This window comes from Pseudoliparis swirei, chromosome 23 (assembly GCF_029220125.1).
Source record: "Pseudoliparis swirei isolate HS2019 ecotype Mariana Trench chromosome 23, NWPU_hadal_v1, whole genome shotgun sequence".
Classification (NCBI taxonomy): Eukaryota; Metazoa; Chordata; class Actinopteri; order Perciformes; family Liparidae; genus Pseudoliparis; species Pseudoliparis swirei.
Genome location: NC_079410.1, coordinates 3,511,764 through 3,538,212, shown reverse-complemented (window position 1 = coordinate 3,538,212; position 26,449 = coordinate 3,511,764). Strand labels below are relative to the sequence as shown.

General features: G+C 47.3%; 2 protein-coding genes across 3 annotated transcripts in view; both read right to left on the bottom strand.

Annotated features, from left to right (window-relative positions):
* The window catches only part of cacng2a (calcium channel, voltage-dependent, gamma subunit 2a), a 58,471-nt gene that overhangs the window by 5,845 nt on the left and 26,177 nt on the right, over positions 1 to 26,449 (bottom strand). For both annotated transcript variants that reach the window (XM_056407119.1, XM_056407120.1), the window contains exon 2: positions 6,375 to 6,458. In XM_056407119.1, the coding sequence (XP_056263094.1) occupies positions 6,375 to 6,458 (84 nt within the window). The remainder of the gene's footprint in view (positions 1 to 6,374; positions 6,459 to 26,449) is intronic.
* On the bottom strand, positions 19,013 to 20,849 carry LOC130188686 (cuticle collagen 2-like). Its single transcript, XM_056407121.1, has 2 exons — positions 20,683 to 20,849; positions 19,013 to 19,491 (listed from the first exon to the last, which is right to left on the bottom strand). Exons 1-2 carry the CDS (start codon positions 20,786 to 20,788, stop codon positions 19,190 to 19,192), a joined length of 408 nt encoding a protein of 135 aa, XP_056263096.1. The 5' UTR covers positions 20,789 to 20,849; the 3' UTR covers positions 19,013 to 19,189.

Here is a 26,449-nt window from a genome sequence, read left to right as displayed (position 1 = left end):
CCAGAGAGACTGACGGCTGACAGACAGTCAGGGACTCGCAGGCCCACCATACTCTGTGTTTCACGTTTTTTAAAATTCTCCATGAAGTTCTAACCTTGAGAACTAACTTTGCATCGCCTTATTAATCAGAGCAGACTGGAGCGGGCTTAAAGAGACAGCTACGGCCTCAGGTGAAGTGGGGGTTAAGCTCAGGTGAAGCGGGGTCAATATGAGGCCTGCTGCAAATACAAAAAGCAGTCCAAAGGAAAGCCGTGAAGCTTGTGACCTTCTCTTCCTCCTCCTCCTCCTCCTCCTCCTCCTGCTCCTCCAGGGAGCCCCGTGATTAGCACCGCGGTCGGCGTTTTGATGTGGGTCGAGGTCGCCACGTCTTCTGATCATATTTTATTGATGAGTATTTTCCACTCAGAGTATTTATTACATTTAAATTGGTGGAGCACATTTATTATTATTTTCCTCGTGGATTAATCTACTGATTATTTTTGTTGTTTGTTTGGTTTTATACAAATGTAGAAAATAGTCAGAAATGCTGTTGCAAATACCCACTGGTGGTTCAGGTGAGGCCTTGACCTCTAGGGTGAGACCTTGACCTCTAGGGTGAGGCTTTGAGCTCTAGGGTGAGGCCTTGACCTCTAGGGTGAGACCTTGACCTCTAGGGTGAGACCTTGACCTCTAGGGTGAGACCTTGACCTCTAGGGTGAGACCTTGACCTCTAGGGTGAGGCTTTGAGCTCTAGGGTGAGGCCTTGACCTCTAGGGTGAGACCTTGGCCTCTAGGGTGAGGCCTTGGCCTCTAGGGTGAGACCTTGACCTCTAGGGTGAGACCTTGGCCTCTAGGGTGAGGCCTTGACCTCTAGGGTGAGACCTTGAGCTCTAGGGTGAGGCCTTGACCTCTAGGGTGAGGCCTTGACCTCTAGGATGAGGCCTTAACCTCTAGGGTGAGGCCTTGATCTCTTGTTAGCGATATTCTGCTAAACATCAGCACTCGTAATGCACTAGTGCAGTACTAGAGTGATGTACTAGTGCAGTACTAGAGTGATGTACTAGTACTGTACTAGAGTGATGTACTTGTGTACTTCCCACTACTTCAATCATTTTAAACAGTCACATATCAAACATTTGAGTTGTTTCCTGTCAGCTGGACCTCAAACTGTGGTGAACTTTATCTTTTTATAATTCCACTGACATGAAACCCGTCAAAGTACACAACAGGTGTACAAAGTACACAACCACACGCGTGCACAAACGGGACCGCTCTCCGAAAGGCGTCTCGCTACAGCCTCCATCCTCCCCTCTCTCTCTCCCCCCACCTCTCTTTTCATTGACAGGGTTGAGAGGGTACATTAGCATTGGCTCTCCCTCAGCCTCCCCCGGCCCCAGAATGTGCTGATGTGCACAGGGTCACGCTAATCAGGAGCCTGATTTAATACTACAAACGCTTATTAATCCCCTCCACACCTCCTCCTCTTCCTCCTCCTCTTCCTCCTCCTCCTCAATACTGAGCCCTTGCATCGTCCTCTCCCCCCCCCCCCTCCTCCCCATCAGAGCTGTGGAGCTTTTAAAACGTGTGAAACAATGTGCGGAGACAAAAGGAAATTAGCTTCGGTGGCTAAATTCAAAAATGTGCTGACGCGGCGTTGTGCGAGCGTCACGTGTCCCGACAACACGACGAGGGCAGAATGCAACTTGACCTCCAATTGATTAGGAAATATAAGTTCACGTCTTTATGAGCCGGGCGGAGACGCTCAGATTCGACTTATTGGGGAATTTTCAACACGCCATCTTGTTTTTATACATTAATTGATGTCGTCTTGAGGGTTTTTTGGGGTTTTTTTTCCGGCAGTTTCTTTTTATTTAACTATTCCTCTTCTCATAACTTCCAGTAATATCCACAAAGTTATTATAAATGTTCTTACAAATCGCCTCAAAGTGACGGAAAACAACAACGGTCAAGACACTCATATTTATGATTAAACTCAAATTTTTCAATTTTCATTTACATTTTTTTAGCGTTTTAAATTAATCTGAAACAACTTGTCGATTTGACGGAATATGAATCGCAATTTTTGATAATTAATTGATTAATTCATCTTATTTTTTGAAACACAATCTACTTTTCAAATGTGAGTGTTTTCTTTTGTCTTTTTTTAAAGCCAGAGAGAACATTTATTATATTTATGTTTTGGGCTGTGTGGACATGAAATATGAAGAACAATGGAGGACATGTTTGTTCTTCATTGTAAAGACGTCAGCACAGACGAGTCACGTCTCCACTTCCTTTCAGAAACAAAGCAATCCTCCCATCAAAAACCTCAAACTCAAAGCACATTTCATCCTTATGAATTATGTGTAAATATATAAAAGATCAAAAGCGTCGCAGGACGTTAACCGGCCATTTTAAGAGAGTTAAAGAGGAAACACAGGGAGGCGGTTTCATCCTTAAAGGAGCTCGACGTGTTGGTTTTATATTTGTGGAACAACAAACAAACAACAACGAAACAACCGTCCCATCAAACACATCTCTAGTTAGTGTGTGGAGCGCAGGAGACGGTCGGGGGGGATATCTGCAATAAAAACTCACTTATTGTTTCATCATTTGTTGCTTTATGCAGATTAAATATAGCCAACAGGATTTAAAGGAGTTCAAATGCAACATGCAGCAATAACGCAGCAATAATATTAAATATATATATAATAATATTATATAATATTAAAACACTGTCAAGGAACATTTGTGCTGCATTGCGAGTACTTTTTGATGATAGTGCGGTATTTCCCCAGTATTAGTACTGTTATGATACAAATAAATCACATGTTTAATGTGTAATAATAATAATAATATATATATTATCATCTAAAATTATATATATATATTTATATAATAATAATAATAATAATCAATAATACTAATATTATATATATAATCTAAAATTAGATATATAATAAATAATTATATATATACTGTATATAATATAATCTAAAATTATATATATATAATTTAAAATTATATAAATAAATAAATAATAGTAATAATTATATATATATAATATGAAATTATATATATAAATAATAATAATAATAATATATATAATATAATATAAAATTATATATATATAATATAATCCCAAATGATATATATATATATAATATAATATAAAACTATATATATATATATATAGGATATCCTGTTAGCTTACTGGCTGTCTAAATTTCTGTAATCTTTCACCAACATTTTACGGTGTTTTCATATTGCCTCTCACAGCGGTGGGAATTTGTTAACTTCCTCGCCGCGTCTGACAACCTCATCTGAGGGGGAGGGGGGGAAGGGTGAGTCACGTGATGCACTAACTGCCCCCCCCCCCCCTTTTGTGTGTCCCGCTCCAGACCCATTGATTTTATGAGGCGACACCAGAAGATTCACAAACGGTTTTAAACAGTTTGGTCCAAAATCACAAGAGACTTCATTTACTGAGAAAAGCAGCTGGAATCATGACCACTGATGACACCCACACACACACACACACACACAGCCCTCCTCTCCTCACGTGTCCTCCCTCCCTCCATCACACGGTGTCTATCCGTTTAGTAGATTGCGTAACGGGGCGTTTTTCTTCTCTCAGCTGCTTAGCGCCCAGCGGAGAGAGCAGTGCATGATGGGAAAAAACCCACCGGCGCTTCAGTGAGCCTCGGCCCGGGCTTACATCACCACACGCCTCGCCACTGGGAGGAAGCCTCACGGAGCTGCCGATGTGTGTGTGTGTGTGACAGCAGTTCAGCATCAAGTATATCCCTCCTCACCCTCCTCCTCATGCTCTTCATCATCATCATCACCCTCCTCCAATGCTCTTCATAATCATCAACCTCCTCCTCATGGTCTTCATCATCATCATCCTCTTCATCATCATCCTCCTCCTCATGCTCTTCATCATCATCATCATCATCACCCTCCTCCAATGCTCTTCATAATCATCATCCTCCTCCTCATCCTCTTCATCATCCTCCTCTTCATGCTCCTCCTCCTATTCCTCCTCCTCTTCATCCTCCTCCTCACCCTCCTCTTCATGCTCTTTATCATCCTCCTCCTCATCATGCTCCTCCTCCTCCTCTTCATCCTCCTCATGCTCTTCTTCATCATAATCATTCTCATCCTCATAAAGCTCCTCTTCATGCTCTTCTTCCTCATCTTCCTCCTCCTCATCATCATCTTCCTCCTCCTCATGCTCCTCCTCCTCATACTCCTCGTCATTCTCCTCATGCTCCTCCTCCTATTCCTCCTCCTCTTCATCCTCCTCCTCACCCTCCTCTTCATGCTCTTTATCATCCTCCTCCTCATCATGCTCCTCCTCCTCCTCTTCATCCTCCTCATGCTCTTCTTCATCATCATCATTCTCATCCTCATAAAGCTCCTCTTCATGCTCTTCTTCCTCATCTTCCTCCTCCTCCTCATTATCATCATCTTCCTCCTCCTCATGCTCCTCCTCCTCATACTCCTCGTCATTCTCCTCATGCTCCTCCTCTTAATCATCCTCATTCTCCTCCTCTTCATACTCATCAGCCTTCTCCTCATGCTCCTCATCCTCATGCTCCTCATCTTCCTCTTCCTCCTCTTCCTTCTCCTCATGCTCCTCCTCATCCTCATGACATCAGCGGTGTGTCCCCTCGATGTTTTTCTGGACCGGCGAGCTCCCCAGTGATGTCACTTCCCCTTGGGGGCGGGGCTTCACCTGAAGTGACATTATTATTTCTGTTGCATAACTAAGCCCCGCCCCCTCCTCCTTCTCCTGCGAGGGCAGAGGCAGCTTCTCTCCGTCTTTGACCTCCCGGAGGCGCCGTGAAATAAAATCCGCATTATGGAAATACCAGGTGTGCGTCCGTGAAACTGAAATGTGCGAGAAGTGATAAATAAATAAATAAAATGCATCACGCCCACCGAGCGGCTCCTCGGTGACCTCTTCTCTGTCGCCACTTTCAAACACAGATTAACGCTCTGAATCCAGAGAGATGGGCCATGATGCATTGTGGGAGTGAGGGGGTTGAGGAGAGGCAGAGTGTGAGAGACAGTGATGGCGAGAGAGAGAGGCCTGACCTATATAAGAAGGAGGCTGAAATATTTATGGATGTGAGTGTCCTAATTGGCAAGCCACTGGGAGCGCCGAGGCCTTCTCCTCCAATCACAGGCCGGGAGGAAGAGGTTAACGCGACCCCGCCGGGTCTGCCTCGGCAAAGGCCTCCGAGACGGAGACGTTACCGTTACCGTAACCGTCGGTAACGGGCGAGGGAACGAAGCGCCTGAAGTCAAACGCGACTTGATCGGCTGAATCTGAGACGCCTCGATCATGAAGACGACTGACGGACAAGAAGAGACCCACACCGTGACTCCTAGTTTCAAACCACTGAGGGAGGAGGGAGTAGGGGGGAGGAGGGGGAGGGAAGAAGGAAGAAGGAAAGAGGGAAGAATGAAGAGGAAGGAGGGAAGAGGGAGGAGGGAGGAGGGAAGAGGGAGGAGGGAGGAGGGAGGAAGGAGTAGGATGGAGGAGGGAAGAGGGAGGAGGGAGGAAGGAGGAGCATGGAGGATGGAGGAGGGAAGAGGGAGGAGGGAGGAAGGAGGGAGGAGGGAAGAGGGAGGAAGGAGTAGGATGGAGGATGGAGGAGGGAAGAGGGAGGAGGGAGGAAAGAGGAGGATGGAGGAGGGAGGATGGAGGAGGGAGGAAGGAGGAGGGAGGAAAGAGGAGGATGGAGGAGGGAGGATGGAAGAGGGAGGAAGGAGGATGGGAGGAAAGAGGAGGATGGAGGAGGGAGGATGGAAGAGGGAGGAAGGAGGGAGGAGGGAAGAGGGAGGAGGGAGGAGGGAAGAGGGAGGAGGGAGGAGGGAAGAGGGAGGAGGGAGGAGGGAGGAAGGAAGAGGGAGGAAGGAGGAGGGAGGAGGGAAGAGGGAGGAGGGAGGAGGGAAGAGGGATGAGGGAAGAGGGAGGAGGGAGGAGGGAGGAAGGAGGAGGGAAGAGGGAGGAAGGAGGAGGGAGGAGGGAGGAAGGAGGAGGGAGGAGGGAGGAGGGAGGAGGGAAGAGGGAAGAGGGAGGAGGGAGGAGGGAGGAAGGAGGATGGAAGAGGGAGGAAGGAGGAGGGAGGAAAGAGGAGGATGGAGGAGGGAGGATGGAAGAGGGAGGAAGGATGAGGGAAGAGGGAGGAGGGAGGAAAGGAGAGGGAGGAAGGAGGAAGGAGGAGGAAGAGGGAAGAGGGAGGAAGGAGGAGGATGGAGGATGGAGGAGGGAGGAGGGAAGAGGGAGGAGGGAGGAAGGAGGGAGGAGGGAAGAGGGAGAGGGGGAAAGAGTAACACTGCACTTTAAATTCAAGTATGCAAATAAATAAAAGAAGACTCACGTAAGAAGTACTCCGATGGGTCGGCTTGGTAGTCCGTCTCCTCAGGGAAGTGGTCTATCTGTTTACACATCCCTTTGAGGTTCCCTGTGGGGGGGGGGGGGGGGCAAACAGACAGAGTTGAGTGGGGGGGCGTGGCCTCTCCTCCGGCTGCAGGTGGCGGCTTGTGAACGAGAGCTCCAGCTGCTGCACCGGGAGCCTCATCTCCTAATGCTGCTTCCTTTGGCTAACACCTCGCTCATCTCCTAATGCTGCTTCCTTTGGCTAACACCTCGCTCATCTCCTAATGCTGCTTCCTTTGGCTAACACCTCGCTCATCCCCGGACCGTCCAGAAAGCCCCCCCCCCCCCCCTCACACACACACACTGTCCGCTCATCCTCTATTTGCTGCCTCTCAGCGGACTTTTGGCATTGATGAGGTCACCTCAAGGTGGCGTGGGGGGACCTGCTGGAGGAGGCAGACGCCCCGCTTGGACCGGATTAGCGTTTCATAACCCCCCCCCCCCCCTCCATCCCTCCTCGGTGATGACCAATCAGACATCAGAGAGCCGTCAAGGTGCCGCTGCAGCTTCCTTCCGAGGCTCGTTTTTGGGTCGAAATTCTGCAGATTTGTTTGATAGAACCAGCAAAAGAAAATCTAATCGAACCTCCGACGACGGAAAGACGGCCGGAGACGTCAGTTGGACATTTACGTCCGTCTCACGCGACGATTGGAGAGGAGAGACGACGGATATCTGCATCACCGAGACCTCACGGCGGCCGCGGGCCACATCAGCACCACGGCCGCCTCTTAAAGGGCCAGTGTACCTGGAACTCTATGTAAACTACTCCCGAACGTATTAAATAACTCTCTTTATGTGTGTAGAAATATCGTACATAAGAACATTTCTCTAATATTATCACATAAACACAATTCATTTGAAAACCTTCAAAATAAAAGCACAGGATATTTTTCTAAAGTTTATTGAAGAAAAGGTGATCGTGTGCCCGTCAGGGACCACATGAAATGATGTGGCGGGCCTTCTGTTTGACACCTGTGGTCTACGGTATCGCACTTTGGACACAGAAAACATCCTGAACGCAGCAAAAGTATAATAAAAATTACAAAAAACATTTAAAATCACTCAGCGGGTCATATGTGTGAGGATTGAGAAGTTTAGGTCTGTGAGTCCTAACATCATTTCAAGGGAAGTCCGACACCTCGGAGTCCCACGTGTCACTACTTTACACTTTCCACGACACTTTAGTTGCATTATTTTTAAATAATAAACCAACTTTTCCATCATCAAGTGCAGAAACCCCCTAAAAAAACCTTTATTTAGTTTAAATTCGCTGTGATTCCACTCTCTAAATGTAATGAACAAATAGAAACAGGTGGATAGAAACATCTGGATAACCTTTCTTTAGTGAGAACCCACTAATCCGTAATGGACACAATAAAAAATGTACCAACTCTACTTTCTCCCCGGAAAAAAAAAAAACTCTTCCAGCTCCATTAACAGGTTCTGTGGCAGTTCGGACCAGAGCGAGATAAAAGACGGAGAGAGAGAATGCAGCGGGGAGGAAGGGGGGATGAAGATAGGAAGGAGAGGGAACAGAGAGCTTGGAGAAGGGCGGGGAGAGGGAGGTGGAGGACATCAGTTCTGGGCCTTCGGGTCATTTGCTTCTCCAGAGTTTTAACGCCAACGCCACGAAGCCGAGAGGAGTTAAGAGCGCTGGGAGGTGTCCGGTAACTACAGCGCGGTGGCATGGAGCTCACACACACACACACACACACACACACACAGACACACACACACACACTTGCGCCGCCTCTCGGAGACCACATTTCACTGAAAAGATGACGTGTGTTTACATTGCGCAATCCCAGCGGAGCTGTCTGAGCAAACTGTTGGAGCAGCGGCCTACACACACAGAGCCCCGTGTGTGTGTGTGTGTGTGTGTGTTAACGTTTTCAAGCGGGTGTAACATATATATATATAAATATATATATATGTATCCGCAGTGATGATGTAATAGCCGCTGCGGAGGCCTTTTGGGGGGAACCACTTCAATTAGTGAAAGATGGATGTGACACTCTGTTAAAGAATATATATTTTAACTTGGCTGTCCTTTCTTCGTTGTGGGCATAAAGATTGGGTGGAAGGTGGGAAGCTCTGAAGGAATGTTGAAGCATCTACAAATGAGCCCTTCTGTTAACTGGCTGATCGCCATAAAGATAACGGTGACATTCTCTAAGGAAGTTCTATGCACAACCCCCGTCCCCCGCATCACGTATAGCTTAGAAGTGGTCAACAACCAAAGAAGCTCTTTATATTCATAGGTTAGGAAAGGGCAATCACACACCTGACCTCACCGGGGCAGAAAGATTAGGACGAGGCCGTTTCTCTCCTTAGAGTCACGTATGGCCCCACACTGAACACACACAAACACACACACACACTCTTTTCCACTCTTTAATGATTCGGTCCTTTTGTCCAGTCAGCCATCTGAGAGGAACCAGCACGATACCTTCATTAATGAATGACCGGACAGGAGTCCTTCTCTAAAGAAGGACCTTGAATCATCTCTTTATTTTATTACAACCCCCTTACTAAATATATGCATTTATGCGCTGGCCACAACATCCAATGAAGGAACGACAGAGGCGGGAGCTGGCAACAAGAACCAATGAGAAGACACCGCCCCCTTATGCTCCTGTCCAATCAGAACTGTTCCCGTCGGGTATTTAAGATGGCCGCTCACTTTGAACCGGCGTCCTTTCTCCAGCGCTGAGGCCATCGGTCAGAGCTCAGGAGGGGGGTCCATGCATGTTGTCTACTTGTATCCTGATTTCTGAATAAAACGCTTATAGATGTAACGTAGAAGTCTACCGCTCTTTCTTCCAGTGAGTGTCGTCCAGGTGGTGTGTCGCTGTCCAACTCCAACAAATGGTAGCAGACGAATGGTTGTGAAATCCGGTCCAGAGACCTGAGGAGGACGAGCACGAGAGACCCCCGGACGGACCACTGCTTTCAAGGCCCACTCCAAAAAACTGATCAAACACCGGTGTACAAAATAAGGTAGGACTGAACCTATTTATTTTTGAATCAGTCAGATTGAATACTCTAAATTTGATCAGGAGTATTGGAAGTGAGTATTGAAACTGCAGAAATTTTTGACTTGATTTAAATAAATAGAATAAAGCGTAAAAAGGGAAATCACGATACAGTTTGACACCAAGTCCTCTAACATAAGTGAGGCCAGCGATTAACGTTGGAAGGTAGACCTCTAAAGTAAACTGAGGCCGCATTTAGTCAAGTCCTCTAACATAAGTGAGGCCAGCGATTAACGTTGGAAGGTAGACCTCTAAAGTAAACTGAGGCCGCATTTAGTCAAGTCCTCTAACATAAGTGAGGCCAGCAATTAACGTTGGAAGGTAGACCTCTAAAGTAAACTGAGGCCGCATTTAGTCAAGTCCTCTAACATAAGTGAGGCCAGCGATTAACGTTGGAAGGTAGACCTCTAAAGTAAACTGAGGCCGCATTTAGTCAAGTCCTCTAACATAAGTGAGGCCAGCGATTAACGTTGGAAGGTAGACCTCTAAAGTAAACTGAGGCCGCATTTAGTCAAGTCCTCTAACATAAGTGAGGCCAGCGATTAACGTTGGAAGGTAGACCTCGAAGAAAACTGAGGCCGCATAGAAATTAAACACATGTGTATGCATAAAACGGTGAATGAATGTTGAATACCGGTGGTGAATACATGTTGTCAAAGTGGAATCAACAGAGCAGAGTCGAAACCTCACGGTGTCAACGCAAGCTCTAGTCTGTTGAATTGCACGAGTGATAAATAAGGATTTATTGTTTTAAAGGGCACGCTGCCAAGTAAATAACACGTTGTATGGCGATTATGTACTACGTTTAAGAGCAGGTACGAGTTTGGGATTGAGGAGGATACTGAGAAACAACGAGGAAACTCCGCTTAACAAGAGCAGAAACGTAAACACAGGAGGAGGAGACAAGCTGCTGCGCGTCCCCGCGGAGGGCACGCGCCTTCACAGAACAGAGTAGCCCCCCTTCCCCACATAGCTGTGCGCGCCGTTTTACATCCTGCAGGCACCCAGAGCGAGACAATAACAGAGCAAGAACAGTGACGGAAGAATTCCTTTTGAAGATAACTATTAATTAGTAGAGTGTGTGACCATCATCTTTCTTTCTGAAACATAGTTTTTAATAAGTACGTATTTTGATAATATTAACAGAAAACGGACATTTGCAGTTCAGATAAAATATAAAAGAACACAACAACAACAATTAGCCCCCTTCCTCCCGTTTACCCTCCCCAACCCACACGGTCCCCAAAGATGAATCCCCAGCCGTTGAATAACGGGTGGTACGGACAGACTGACGACACACGACACCATAACGACTCCAACTATGTACCTGGTAGAGGAGACAAGACAACAGGCCCGTACAAGTGTTATAACTGTAACGCAGTAGGGCACTTTGCCAGAGACTGTAGGAGGAAGAATAACTACTACGGAAGAGGTGGAACAGGAAGAGGAGGAAGAAACAGAGGAGGAAGTTATGGAGGACCTGGAGGTTATAGAGGACCCCAGGGAAACCCTGTTCAACAACAGCAGCAGCCTCCACAGCTACAGACTCCCCCTCAACAGCCCCCCCCTCTGCAGCAGACAGCAGCACAACCACAATACATCATAGTCTGTATCCAGCCCCTCCTCCAAATCCATAAGCACTGATCTATCAACAGCCACAGCAAGCCACGTTTGCACCGCTTCAAGCTTAGTTCCCTCAAACTTATGTCCTGCAACAGGTGGGTCAGCAGCCCATAAATGGGGCCAACAACAGAGAGATAATATGCATAAAAGAAGCCCGTTCAGGAGTAAGAGGAGTAACAACTGGGGCAACGGAGGCTTTAGACGAGTATTAATAACTGTTTTAATTATAGTCAGGCTGGACATTGGGCTAATTTTTGTCCTTATCCACCACAGGGTTAGCAGTCTCAGTCAGAACCACTTCAGTACTCTCATAATGTCTAAACCCCGCCATAACAAGCACCCAACACATAGCCACAGCCACAAGGCAACAGTGATCCACGGCACCAGGCCCGGACCAGAGACACAAAATTAGGCGTGCCCAGATCCAACAGCTGACAGCGAACTGTATCCACTGAACAGAAATGTGCCACACCCACTAGTCACCCAATGATTCAACTGGAGACTAAAGAGACACTGAACAGGAAGCAAAGCGTCCGGTGGGACAGAGTAGATGATGATGACATCACACCTCTGCATGACAACAGCCAGCAGTGGAGACTTTGGTTCAAAGTCCTGCATCCCTACTCGCCACCAGGGGACCAAAGACATTGTGCCCTTAACTCCTCCTTGATACAAGATGAGATCTGAGATCCTGAGGGACTGCCTGCAACACGAGATTGAGGTTCGTGAAGACCCAGCTGAGGAGGCTTGGAGATCTATGCAGAGAAGCAAGGAGTAGCAGCGGCCGGTGAATGAACACCAGAGTTGCAGATTGTATGCAGTCGTTGACACCACAGCTCCACATCACAGTGTTTGTCCAGAGTGGAGGCACAGAGAAGAACAATGGTGAAAGCAGAGGTTGAAGCTACGGACTGGGTGCACAAACAAAATTAACACTTGCATTACTCCACATTTGAGAACATGTAAAGAACTGCACACACATCGGAGGTCCAGTTAATATTAGAGACACATGCTTAGACACACACATAGTAGAGAGAACACTGATCATGGGGACACTGACAACATGCGTAACTTATCTCCAGACACTTTTAGGACTAAAGGGTGAACTGATGTGTGACTGATTCCGATAGCTCCCGTAGAGATAGAGTTAAAACCGCACGATTCCAATTTAATCGTCACCAGCATCCCTTAAGGATGGAACAGACTGTAGATATATTTTTTAAATCATAGAATGGTTGTTATAGGAAGGTGTACTGGAGAGGACGAGGGCTCCCTGGAATACATTAATTACTTAATTTCCTAAACCTGGAAAATGGGCCTTGATATGGGGCCAATAAATAAATTTGTAACCCGTTCTTTAATAATTAGGCCGACTTATTATGATCAGATCAACGTGCTAATTTTTTGTTTTAATACTGTACATGGGGTAAAAAAGTGCGAGTCGGATTAACCAAGGGCCAGGTCAAACTAAATTTTTTCTTGTTCCTTTGTGAGAAGACACGAGGTCAGTGGGGGTGAGACACATTAGCATAGTAGAAGACGCCAGTACGTGGTTGTTGTTGTAAATTACATCCGACACACCAGTTACATGCTGCTGCTGTTTTCACCAAACACATTTTGACAATTTGGATTTAAGAGATATTTTTCTTTGAGTACTATTGCCAGTGTTGAAGATATAGTGTTGGGTTTACTATTGATTTTTGATAAACAATAGTGGTTATTATTACAGTAATGCCGTTAGGCGTACGAGTAATTGATTTCCCATCACTGTTTCAGTACTGAGTTTTTATTTGTTTATCTTTTTGTTTTTTATTTTAGTCGGTTTCAAAGGATAGTTTTGGGTTTACTGTTTTTTGGAAAAATAGTGGTTATTATTACAGTCGTCCGTTGGACGTACGAGTAATCGATTTCTCATGAGCTGTTAAGAAACTGACACCTATGTATGCGACGTGCTAAATTGGCAGTTTTGTTTAAAGTAACGAATATTCTCCCTTCATTCCTTACCCAAGCACAATGATGACGCTGTGAGTTCAGACAAGACATGGTTCTCCTGCATTGATTTGACAGACGCAAGCATTTTTATTTTTTTATTTTATTTCTCTCCTTTCTTCTAGAAGTTGACTGTTTATTAAGATTATTATTATTGAAAAGGATGGATTTAGGAATTCCATCCTATTTCAAAAGAGGGATAGAAGCACACAACAATCTATGTTGACGCCAGACTATTAAGAGGAGGGCCAGAACAAGTACAGACTAATAGATCAGATATCAGTAGGTTTAGAATCAGTGACTAAAACGAGAACCATAAAAATAATATTTGTGTTCCTTCCATAGTTGTGGTGATAGTAGATGGGGTTCAACGTCGACGGATTCGAAGAAGAGCCGCCACTCCTGTACACATAACTTGCGAGTGTTTGATCACACCCCATATAGTGCACACAGGCACACACTTAAGGTATAGAGTTACAAGACGCATCAGGTCCGACAACAGAACACATTTTAACAACAAACTGCTGGGGAAAGTTGATATGCACTGGGCATAACCTACAAGTTTGGGTCTGTATATCACCCTCAGTCTCAAGGATTGGTCGAGAGAGCCAATCAAATAATTAAGAGGATAATGTGCGAAGGCGCTTCCACTGGTACTGATGACCATGAGATCATTACCAGGGGGGAAGACGTCATCAAGTGAGTTAACAGGAAAAAGTATGCCAGAGCCACCCAGAGATGGAGGTCATATGCCACATCTGGATGTCTGTAAAATTGAAATGTCAGAATACATAAAAGCTCTAATTTATCTCTCACCAAAGCTCTCTCAAACCAGGTTGTTCGAGCCCAGACGATCGATCAGGAGGCAGCAGAGCCAACCAAAGCAAAAGTAGGTGACTGGGTCAGGGTCAGCGTTCACAAGAGGAAGTGGACTGAGCCTAGGTGGACTGGTCTGTACGAAGTGAAGGAGGTTACTTCACACATGGTCCAGGTCAAGGGTAAGGCAGAGGCACCTTGACACCACCTGACACATTGTGCCCCAGCTACCTGTCCAACAAGGACATTGACAGAAACACAATCAGATCTAAAGATGTTGATGCCACAGAGGCCGTTCCGTAGGTGTTTCGGGGAGCCTGATAGCCCAGCTAGAAGGTCCCCCCCGCAAACCACTATAGGAACAGCTGGAAGTCAGACAAACTGTTCTAATGGTCATGGGACTGACCCTTGCCAGTATCGTAGGATTAGTCATGTGAGGTTTAGAGAAGAACCTGCCAGGAAAGACAGGAAAAGAAAAGTAGGAAAGACAGGAAAAGAAAAGTAGGAAAGACGGGAAAAGAAAGGTTGTAAAGACAGGCAATGAAAGGTTGTAAAGACAGGCAAAGAAAGGTTGGAAAGAAAGGAGACAGAAAGGAGACAGAAAGGAGACAGAAAGGAGACAGAAAGGAGACAGAGAGAGACAAATGAGAGAAGAACTAGACAGAAAAGAGAGAGAAATCGCAAGAAAAGAAGACTCTTATTGTGAAAATACTTGGTTAGCGACTTGACCGGAAGTGACATTTTGACCATGGGTTAGTGACATTTGACCCCTCCATTGTTCTAGCGGAACTTTGAACTAATCACTAGGTGATAAAGGCTGGACTCACCTTTGAGTGAGGATTGGCAGATTTTGAGTCTAAGACTCTGGGGATTAGAGATAGCGGGGCCTCATCAACAGATATCTCGACGCCGGAAGGAGGGCAGAGGACCAGGAGCCAATGAAGAGATTAGGGTCTGACCACGGCACACAGTTTTGCAACCAAACACTTACCACATTTAGGAACAAGCACCTACAAGAAGTTGAGAAATATTTCTAGAGAGCACATTCACACGGAGCAGTCTATTGCCCAATCACAGGTGATAGTCTGGGGAAAAATAACTGAATAGATCTAAGTTTTTCTCCAAGTAGGTTGCTGAAGCCCACTAGGAGCATTGTGTATTTGCAGATCAGCCGGCCGAAGAATCACAACCAGCCGCTGAATAGTTGCCTCATCAGGGTAATTCTGACTAACAGATGTGAGGTCACTTCCACACATTTCTGCCTAGGCGCAGGAGCGAGAGTTAAGACTGCAACACAGAAAGTTGTCGCATACGACATCAACTCTCACTGTTCACTGTGTGAGACTTGCCATTAGCTGCACCACCAGGTGCGACTGTTTGTTTTCCCATGATGCTTTCAAGGGACGAAAGAGAAGATTGACGGACGAATACCTGCCTGCTATCAGATCCTAGTAGGATTTGAATATTTCTATGCCCTAGTCAAGGGCCATAGATAGGATCAATTGCATTTATCATAACCAGTAAAGATAAATAAAGTTAGATTGGATTGGATAAGTAATTGAGACTCTGTTGGACGACGGATGGCCATTTAATAGATGATTCCTCCCACACGGGGTGAGAAGCTGTTCCTCCGACTCAGTAAAGATTGCGAATCCAAGCCTAGAAAGTATTAGATACTTATTAAATATAGAAATTAAAATACAATTTTTCATAGTCAAGTGTCACATTCTGTATAGATCCGGCCTAGTGGCTGTTGTGTTGTGTTTTCTCATTCCCTTCAACAGCTACACCTGACGCTCCAGCATCGACCTCCATCGTGTGCTGACTGCCTGCTGTGAGGACCTGCCATGAGGAGCTGCCCACAGGAGCATCGGACACCATCATCACCCGGCTCAGAGACTGAGGAGCCAATGAAGAGCACGATGCTGCCCATGATAGTCATGTCGAATCCAGGGCCCATGCGACACCAGTGAAAGAACAACAACAAGCCTGGCCAGGACGATCCAGACGAAATCAAGTTCGAGACCACCGGATAAAAGACCCCATCGACAGCCGGAGGAGACGCTGACGAGGAGCAGAGGACCAGAAGGACTTCCAGGACCCAGACAGGATGAAGCAGATGGATTGCAGCGGGGACCGGATCGTCAACTGGTTATCAGGATGCCAACCTGCTACTCACCAGCCGCTAGGATGCAAGACCCCCCCTGCCTGACCACTCTCAATTTCACCTCTTTCCTTCGACACCTGCACATTACAGATTTAACGCATACAGACCTACTGACTTCCCTAGGATGGAAGATCTAAGAGGGTGGATCGGGGTACCACATGACAGAAACCACGCCCCTATTTCCATCCCTAACAGAGAGAGACACTCTCCCCGAGAAATAGGTATCATACAGGTCTTATGGGACCTTAATCTAGGCAACGAAAGATTATATTTCAGGAGACTCATTCACGTCAAATGGCAGAGCTAAGACAGGACGAGGAGACCAGGACACATAGCCACTTAGGGAGGCCAGGCCATGACAAGATCTGGCATAAAGAGGGAAATAAATATTCCCAGAGAAAGGGTTCACATCTAGGATGTGAAAAGAGGGATTTGTTAAAGAATATATATTTTAACTTGGCTGTCCTTTCTTCGTTGTGGGCATAAAGATTGGGTGGAAGGTGGGAAGCTCTGAAGGAATGTTGAAGCATCTACAAATGAGCCCTTCTGTTAACTGGCTGATCGCCATAAAGATAACGGTGACATTCTCTAAGGAAGTTCTATGCACAACCCCCGTCCCCCGCATCACGTATAGCTTAGAAGTGGTCAACAACCAAAGAAGCTCTTTATATTCATAGGTTAGGAAAGGGCAATCACACACCTGACCTCACCGGGGCAGAAAGATTAGGACGAGGCCGTTTCTCTCCTTAGAGTCACGTATGGCCCCACACTGAACACACACACACACACTCTTTTCCACTCTTTAATGATTCGGTCCTTTTGTCCAGTCAGCCATCTGAGAGGAACCAGCACGATACCTTCATTAATGAATGACCGGACAGGAGTCCTTCTCTAAAGAAGGACCTTGAATCATCTCTTTATTTTATTACAACCCCCTTACTAAATATATGCATTTATGCGCTGGCCACAACATCCAATGAAGGAACGACAGAGGCGGGAGCTGGCAACAAGAACCAATGAGAAGACACCGCCCCCTTATGCTCCTGTCCAATCAGAACTGTTCCCGTCGGGTATTTAAGATGGCCGCTCACTTTGAACCGGCGTCCTTTCTCCAGCGCTGAGGCCATCGGTCAGAGCTCAGGAGGGGGGTCCATGCATGTTGTCTACTTGTATCCTGATTTCTGAATAAAACGCTTATAGATGTAACGTAGAAGTCTACCGCTCTTTCTTCCAGTGAGTGTCGTCCAGGTGGTGTGTCGCTGTCCAACTCCAACAACTCAGCCGGCGGGAAAATGTTTCATAGCTTTTTATGTTCAGGAGACCATCCTGTCGGGCCATTAAGATCTTTGGCAGGCGGGTCACTGAGGCTCAGGTGTGTTGCGGGTCAACCTGTGTGACCTGTGCGACCTCATGCTGCACCGGGGTCAAGGTCACGGGGAGAACCTGCTCCACATTCAGTGAGTTTATTTAACGTGATTTACAACGTTAAACTATTCAAATGTAATCACAGACACATGATCAGCTTTTCACAGACAGAGAGAGCAGAGAGAGAGAGAGACAGAGCAGAGAGACAGAGCAGAGAGAGAGAGCAGAGAGCAGAGATTTTTTTTGATTTTTGAAAAACACTTTATTTCACATTTTTTCAGCCTTTACATAGCTTCTTAAAAAATAAAGTGCTTTAAAAAATCAGGTTGTTTAAAATAAAAAACACTACAACCAAAAAAACCATTAAAAACAAATAAAACATATTCTACCTAATAAAAAGTGGTGCAAACACCAGCTCCTCCTCCACCACAGAACACACAATACCGTTAAAACACCACCGTTGTTTAAACTCACATGTGAGTTACTGCTTAACCAGTTGGTCTATGACAAGCTCAATAGTTATTAAACCGGTCAAACTACTCTATAAAAAAGCATTGAAAATACTGGATAAAAAACCATTTAAGTATCATCATTGCTATATTTTAACCAAATACAAAATGTTAAGTTTTAATAATTTTAGAAAATTCACTTCGGCCTGTTTGATTTTCTAAATACTAAATGGCCTAGCGCCACCCCCCCTTAAAACCTTTATCAAACATCGATCTATTAACTCCACTCTGTCCACCAGAGCTGTCACAAACAGGGACTGTGAGGTCCCATTTAGAAAAACCCTGTTTGGGCAAAATGTGCTGTCCTTCAAAGGATGCATGATGTGGAACAGCCTACCTCCTTCTATAAGGGAAAGCCCCAGCCTGGTCACCTTCACAGGCCACCTGAAGGCATGGCTCAGACTTCATCAGCCCTGTGACCATTAGAGTTAATCCGCACGGTATCCAAATGTCTTGCATGCACCTTTTTATTAATCTTTTTTTCTTCTTTTGTATTACTGTACTGTCATGTGTGAAGTGATGTGTGCTTTCCATTTCACTCTGCTTGCATTCTTAAATTACATCAACCTGCCAAGGGACTACAGATGGAAACTAGCCTCCCGGCTATAATCTGGCATATTTACATGTACATTGTACTGTCAATCAATATGCACTGTCCCTTATTCTCTAAATAAAAAATAAAAAAAATAAAAAAAAAGCATCCAGGTCTCCAATGTGTTTATAAAACCTGAACTCCAGCCAGAGTCTGGCTCTGATGTTACAGAGCAACACTGCCCCGGCCTCCTGCCCCTCTCTGTTTTCCACCCGGGACTTCCTAGTTAAATAAATGGCCATTTTGGCTTCGCCTGATAAAAAGTTTAGGAGCTGCCACTTTTCTTTTTCTGTTTTTTTGTAGGCAGCTCCCATGATAAAAACCTTCTCTGTAAAAACCACATTAAAAAGACTAAAAAACAATGTTAAAAGAGCGAAGAAACTCAAAAGTCTCTTACACTCGTTAAAAACATGGTAAATAGTCTCCCGGAAGTCACAGAAGGGGCACTGGCTCAGGACAGCGGGATTAATTACCTAAATAAAAGCGTTGGACGCGACAGCACCGTGTAAAATCCGCCACTGGAGGTCAGCGGTCCTTTTCTTCAGGGGAGGCTTGTATAGGACCCCCCACTGCGGGCCAGGGCCTCCATGCCCAAGTCTCTCTGACCACACAGTGGGCGGTCTGTTGCACAGTCTGGACCTGTTCATGCTCTTCACGAGGTTAAAATACAAAGTCTTCTTGTCTGCTTTGTTCAGTGTGCAGTTTTCTGGGTGGGTTGTCCTTAGCAGGGGGCCGGTGAGTCCCCCTAGCCCCGGGCTGAGGGAGATGTTTGGGAAGGGGTCTGCAGGGTCTGGCTCTGTTCTCTGCTGGCTGTAGTCGTTGAGGAGGCTCCTCTCCAACCCGGTCAGCCTCTGCCTCCACAGCTCCAGGAGCCTCCTCGCCACCCGGTCGGAATGCATCCCCAGCAGGGAGCCCAGGGCCGGGGGGTCGCTCAGCGTCGGCCCCACTGCATCCACCAACTGCTGCAGGCAAAGGGTCTTTGTTCGCAGCAGCGCCCCCGTTAGTCCAGGGGTGACGCTGCTGCTAATGTCTAGTTTTGCCCCGTGAATTAATGGTTCTCTCAACAACCAGAACAGAGAGTCAGACTGTGGGCACCTTTCGTGTTGAAAAAGGGCCCACGACTTAAAAACACCCTGCTAAAAAGGAGGCAGCCCACTTAGCTTTAAAATGCTGGAGTCTATTAAAAACAGAGCAGTATCCAGCCCCAGGTTGTCAGCACGTCTGAGGATGCAGCTGGCCACGTCTCGCCACACTAAAAACCCCGGACTCGTTAAAAACATCTGAACAAACTGTAATCTAAAAGTGGCCGTCCGGCTGGCCAGGTGGACAAGGCCCTGTCCCCCCTCCTCTCTGGTTAAAAACAGCACCCCCTGTGGCACCCAGTGTAGACCCTCCCAGAAAAAGTCCACCATTTTCCTTTGTATGTGGGCTAAGAAGCCAGAGGGAGGGTCTAAACAGGTCAAACTGTGCCACAGTTGGGATGCAATAAGATTGTTTAAAACCAGTACTCTACCTTTAAAAGACATCTGGGGGAGCAGCCACTTCCACTTGGAAAGTTTCCCCTCTATCTTCTCTGTGACGCCCTCCCAGTTCTTCTGGACCATGCTCTGCTTCCCAAGGTAAATTCCTAAATATTTAAAACCGTCCTTTTTCCATATGAGCTTTTGTGGAAGAACCGGGAGGCCGCCACGCCACTCCCCCACAGCGAGGACTTCGCTTTTCTTCCAGTTCACCCTCGCTGATGATGCCGTGCTAAAATCCTGTACAATTTAATTTAAAAGGTTCACATCATTTTGGTTTTTAATAAAAACAACGACGTCGTCGGCATACGCCGATAAAATCATTTTTTTTAAAACCAGGTAAAACCAAACCATGTAGGCTAGAGCGTATTTTAATGAGGAGGGGCTCGAGGGAGAGTGCGTAGAGCATCCCGGACAGAGCACAGCCCTGCCGGACCCCTCTACCCACTCTAAAAGGAGCACACAGCCTGCCGTTTATCTTCAGCACACTCTCAACATTACTGTACAACACCTTGATCTTAGCTATGAAGCCAGCGCTGAACGCAAACTTCCCCAGAACTTTCCAGAGGAAGCCGTGTTCAACGCGGTCAAAAGCCTTTTCCTGATCTAGAGAAATCAGACCAGTGTCCATACCCAACGAGCTGGAGACCTCCAAAACGTCCCGAATGAGGTGGACGTTGTCCACCATGGACCTGCCGGGCACACAGTAGGTCTGGTCCCGATGGAGGACCTGCTCCATAGCTCCCCTCAGCCTGGAGGCGAGGACCCTGGACAGAAGCTTGTAATCCACACACAGCAGAGACACAGGCGCCAGTTACCGATGTCCTGCGGGTTTCCTTTTGGCAGTAGCGCCAGCACTGCCCACCGACAGGACATCGGCATGGAACCAGAGGCCAGACTCTCGTTGAAGACTTCTAGGATGTCCCCTCCGAGGACATCCCAGTATTTTTTGTAAAACTCAGCGGGAGGCCGTCGATCCGGGCGCGCCCTCCCTGCATTCCCAGCAGGGCAGCTTTCAGCTCTTGGGGGGTTATGGGTCTGTCGAGCTCCTCATTAGTCTCCTCGGAGACCTGAGGCAGCTCCCCACAGAGCCCCTCCGTCGACTCTCCCTCCTCCCTATACTCACTGGCATACAGGGAGGAGTAAAACCCCACCGCTCGCTTCCGGATCTGGCTTGGCTCCACAACCGGCTGCCCTGCGTCCGTCAGCAGTGAGTGGATCACTCGCCCCTGCCCACTCCTCTTCTCCAGGCCGAAGAAGAAGAAGCTAGAGGGAGTGTCCATCTCCGCGATGGTCTGGAATCGGGACCTGACCAGTGCACCCTGTACTTTAACTTCGAACAGGTCGGCGAGAGCCGCCTTTTTACTTTTGAGGACTTCAATATGTCCTCGATCTCCTGTGGACTCGCTCAAACTTTCTAGGTCCACTATCTCAGTCTCCAGGGGCCAGTATTTCAAAATGATCCACCAGGATTAATCCTCCTGGATTGGATTAAATCCTGATCAGATCCCAAAAACGGGTATTTCAAAGCAAATCTGATCCTGAAGATTCAGATTCGGATTTGGTAATCCAATCCTGCCTTTTATCCGGATTAAACACTGCTGTTGGGTATTTCAAAACTTTGGTGGGAAATCTGGATCAGTTTGATCCTAAAAATCAGGATTACCCTGATCCCACCTCAGAGGTGGATTTGAGGGAGATTACATGAAAAGGTTGGACCGGCCGAAGTGTAACTGCTCCCAAAGTTCATTGTTTGATACAGATATAGCTAGACTGCTGTTTGATCAATGTTTATTTTCCTTGCACGTTCCTTTCTTTTTCAGAAAACACAGTGAAAAATTTAAGTCCCAAAAAAAATACAACGTATTCATTGAAAATCAGTCAAATGTATTTATTAACATGCATTCAGCACACACACTTAATGTTCATAGCCAAAGCTTAAACGGGTATTGCATTTGGAGCAGCTCTGTGTTAACTGGCTGTCTTCTCTTTCCACAAACATCTATAAAAAAAACACATATTAAGGTTTTATCTCTTTTGTTGACAACTGTTTCCTAAAAATGCAACTTAATTGAGTTTATTTTGGAAAGCCCATTCTCACAAATTACACATTTGCCTCAGAGGGCTTTACAAACTGTACATACACATCCCTGTCCGAGGACCTTACATCGGAGATATGTCGAACACATTTTAAAATCTACACACAATGCATTGCGAGTAAATGCATTAAAATGTGGAGCGCGACATACAGACGCTAGCCTCTTTACTAGCTTGTTAGCTCCTTAACACAGAAGTCACTGGAGCAGCGTTAGCTCGCGTTAGCGCGAACTCGGCTTTATTTGACTTCGCCGAGCTCTCCTTTCAACTTTGTGCGGATTTACGTAATTTGTTAACTCAATATAGTGATTGCCTTTCATCTCGTTTTAGGACGCATCAATACTGACCAATATTATACTTAGATTTAGAGACAACAGTAGTGCCAGCTTCTCCTTTTTTCCGTAAAATGTTCGCTCCACTTCCGGTTACCTGTCTGTGATCTAGGGGGCGGGGCCAGATTTGGAAATCCCAATCTGCCGGTATCTGGATCACTCTGATCCAATCCCGCAAAGTTTTGAAATACCGGGATGGATCAGGTTGATCCGTGGCTGAGGAAAGGGGGATTTGGTTATCCGGATCATTCTGATCTGGATTACAAGTTTTGAAATACCGGCCCCAGGTCCTTCATAGATCTGGTGACGTTGAAAGTGTGCTGCTGACAAAGGAGCCTAATTTCTATCTTACCACGGTCCCACCACTGCCTAAGATTATTAAAATCACTCTTCCTCAGCCTAAAAATGCCCCAAAAATAAAACAACACCTCTCTAAACTTCCTATCGAAAGTTAAAACTGAATTAAAATGCCAATATGCGCTCCTAGGTAAAAAGTTCCTAATAAAAACATGACATAAAACCAAAGAGTGATCAGTGCTGCACATTCTAAAAATATTAAAATGGTGCTTAAAAACATAAATACGGTCTAACCTGGCTGAGGAGATCCTTCCCTCCCTAACGTGGGACCATGTGTACTGTCGGCAGTCCGGATGCATCCTTCTCCACACGTCCACCAGACCATGAGAATGGACCAGCCTCCTCAGAACCTGCTGTGAAGCTGGATGTGGCTCTGTGTGGTTTCTGTCTTTAAAATCATCCTCTGTGCAGTTAAAATCCCCCCCCAAGAATAAAAAATCCTCCGAGGCACAGTCATTTAAAACATCATTAAGCTTCCTCTCTGCCCCGGTTGTTGGAGCATACACATTTATAAAAACAAGGTTAAAAAGGTCGAACCGTGCTTTCACAAAGAACAGCCTCCCCTCCACGATGTGTTTGACCTCCAGTGACCGCGGGCTGAAGGCCCTGGAGAAGAGGAAGCCCACTCCTCCGCTGAGGTTGGTGTTGTGGCTCAGGAGGACTTCCCCCCCCCCCCACTCCCTCCTCCAGTCCGCCTCGTTGGTGCTGTCGCTGTGCGTCTCTTGTAAGAAGAGAACATCGTTGGCCTTCATCTTGTTAAATTCAGAAATAGATGTTCTCTTCTTACTGTCCCTCGCTCCATTTACGTTTAAAACTCCGACTCTGAATGTGTTCATTAAAAGAATAGAGTTTAAAAAACAAATAAAACTTAAAAACAACAAATCAATTAAAATACACATTGGAGCTCTCCACCTCCCCCTGCTGGATGCACTCTTTCACTCTAGGTAAAAACTTTTTAATCCTAAAAACCTCTTGCTTGTCTAACTTTTTTTTTCATGTGATAGCGGCAAGACTGTACAAAGGCCACGAGGTCAGGGAAGTGATCCCTGACCTCCACTTTTGTTTTGTTTTTTGTGTTTTGTAAAAACAGACTGATTTCATCAGCTGTGTAAAGTTTTTGTGTCAGACTGTTGGTTAAAAACAGAGGAGAGTCGCTGTCCTCTGACTCCTCCTCATCGCTGCTGTCCTCCACCTGCCCCGCCCCCTGACTCCTCCTCCTCACCTCCACCCTGCTGGCTTTGGCCTCGCCGCCGGCACACTGGCCACTCTTCTTTCTTTTTGGGGCTTCTTTCTGCCCCCCTGCTTCCTCCTCGTCCATCTCCACCTGTTCAGCCCCCTCCTCACTTACACCTTCTTCCTCCGCCTCTTCGACTCCACCCACCTGTCCTACCACCTCCATGGGCTTCTCACCACCATTGTCCTCGTCTTTTTTTCTCCCTTTTTCTCCTCTTTCTCCCTTTCCTCATCATTTTCCACCCCACTCCCCACCTCTACCTCTACCTCTAAGCCCGTGCCACCATCACCACTACCACCATCACCAATATTATTTTTAGTTTTTTAAATCTTTTTTTCTTTTCCCCCCCCCTTCTTTTTCTTGTTTTCCTTCCTCCTCCCCACTTCCCACCTCACCCACAGCCTCTACCCCACTGCTCTTGGCAGATTCACCCACATCCCCTCCATCTTTTTGGTTTGTTTTTCCTTTTTTCTCATCGCTTCCGACTCCACCCACAGCCTGCCTTTCACTGCCCTGTCCAGCCTCACCACCCTCACCACCCTCACCACCATCACCATCACCACCATCACTCACGCTCTCATTCATCCCCACCACATCCCCACGCAGTAGTGACGCCGCTCGCCGCGCTCTCCGTTGGAATCGGCGGCGCCGCAGTCGCAGCGCTGGCTCCCGCTCCGGCGGCGCCTCCTCTCAGAGACGCCGCCATCGCGAGCCCCGCCGCCGCCCCCCACGCAGGTCCAGCGCGGCGCGACGCGCCGGACGGACCCGAGCCGCCTGGACCAGCTGACGCCGGATCATCTCGCTTCGAGCAGACCCTCGCGGTGTGTCCCTCCTCCCCGCAATGAAAGCACTTCATCGCCGATGAAGACACGTAGATATTATAGTTGTAATCATCTACTCGGACGCTGAAGCGCAGGTTTAACTCCGCGCTCCGGTCGTTGAGTATCATATAGACACATCTACGGTAACTCATTATATGCTTCATCAAGCTCTCCTTGAACCCCGATGCGATCTCTCTGATCGGGGAGACCAGTTTTCCGTGCCGGGAGAGCTCTTTGCTGAGGAACTCATCGGTGATGAACGGAGGGACGTTTGACACGAGGACTCTGGTGGACGGCTGGTCCAGCGGAAACACCTCCACAAACAAATCTCCCACCGAGAGACCCTCCTCTACCACTCGGCTCACCTTCCCCACCTGATCCAGGAAGATCACGACCGAGCCGTTCATCTTGCCGGCGGACTTCACGCTGCCGAACCCGACCTTCTTCCCGACTGCCCGAGCCAATTCCTCCACGCTGCACGAGGAGTCACCGGCAATCTTCATACCGTGTCTCCTCGTGAGCAGCGCGGGGGGAACCGGGGCAAACATTTCCGCCACGCACCGAGCCCGGTGAGGCACCGGCAGCGGGAAGACACCCAGAGAAAAACCCAACTAATCACCAAACAAATTAAACTACTGTGAAACCAACTATTACACCACATAAACTAAATACACACAACTATGAAAGAACAGAAAAGAAAGAGACACACACACAACGCTCCGCAGCTCTCACACACACACCCTGTCGCTCTGACGCTCAGCGTGAACTGAGAGAGAGAGAGAGGGAGGGAGAGGGAGGGAGAGAGGGAGGGAGGGAGGGAGAGAGACAGAGAGAGAGAGAGGGAGGGAGAGGGAGAGAGGGAGGGAGGGAGCGAGACAGAGAGAGAGACACACACACACACACAGACACACACAGACACACACACACACGAGGAAGCCTGGATCTTCGTGCTACAGGGTCGGCCCGGACTTCCTTAATCAGCCCAGTCACCGCCCCCCCCCCCCCCCCCCATCCTCTGCAGCCATAAAGCATTTCATTACCACAGAGACGTGGAAGCACTCGAGAGTGGAGTGCAGTGGGGAGGGGGGGGGGAGATTTATAGTCGCCCACCACAGCGAAGCTCTGGGTCGGCTCCTGAGGGACCCCTCTGGTCCCTCTGGACCCATCTGGACCCTCTGGTCCCTCTGGACCCCTCTGGTTCCCTCTGGACCCTCTGGTCCCTCTGGACCCCTCTGGGGGGTTCAACCCGAGCCTGTAACCACGAGGAGGAGACACACTCGGCTGAAGCTTTCGGCCTCGGCTCGTTAGAAGAGGAGTTTTTATTTGAGCCTTCGTCTCCTCTCTCTCCTGGATGAGTCCCCGCCCACACAGGTGACCCCTCACACAGCGCTGCAGACACGGAGGAGGTGCACGACGGGGAAGGGGGTGGATGGAGTGAACGGCTCAGAACGACTCTCGACTGAGTAGGAGGTGAGAGAGAGAGAAAGAGAGAGAGAGAGAGAGAGAGAGAGAAAAAGAGCTCACTTCTGATTCGTCAGTGGGCGTCATTCTCAAAAAAC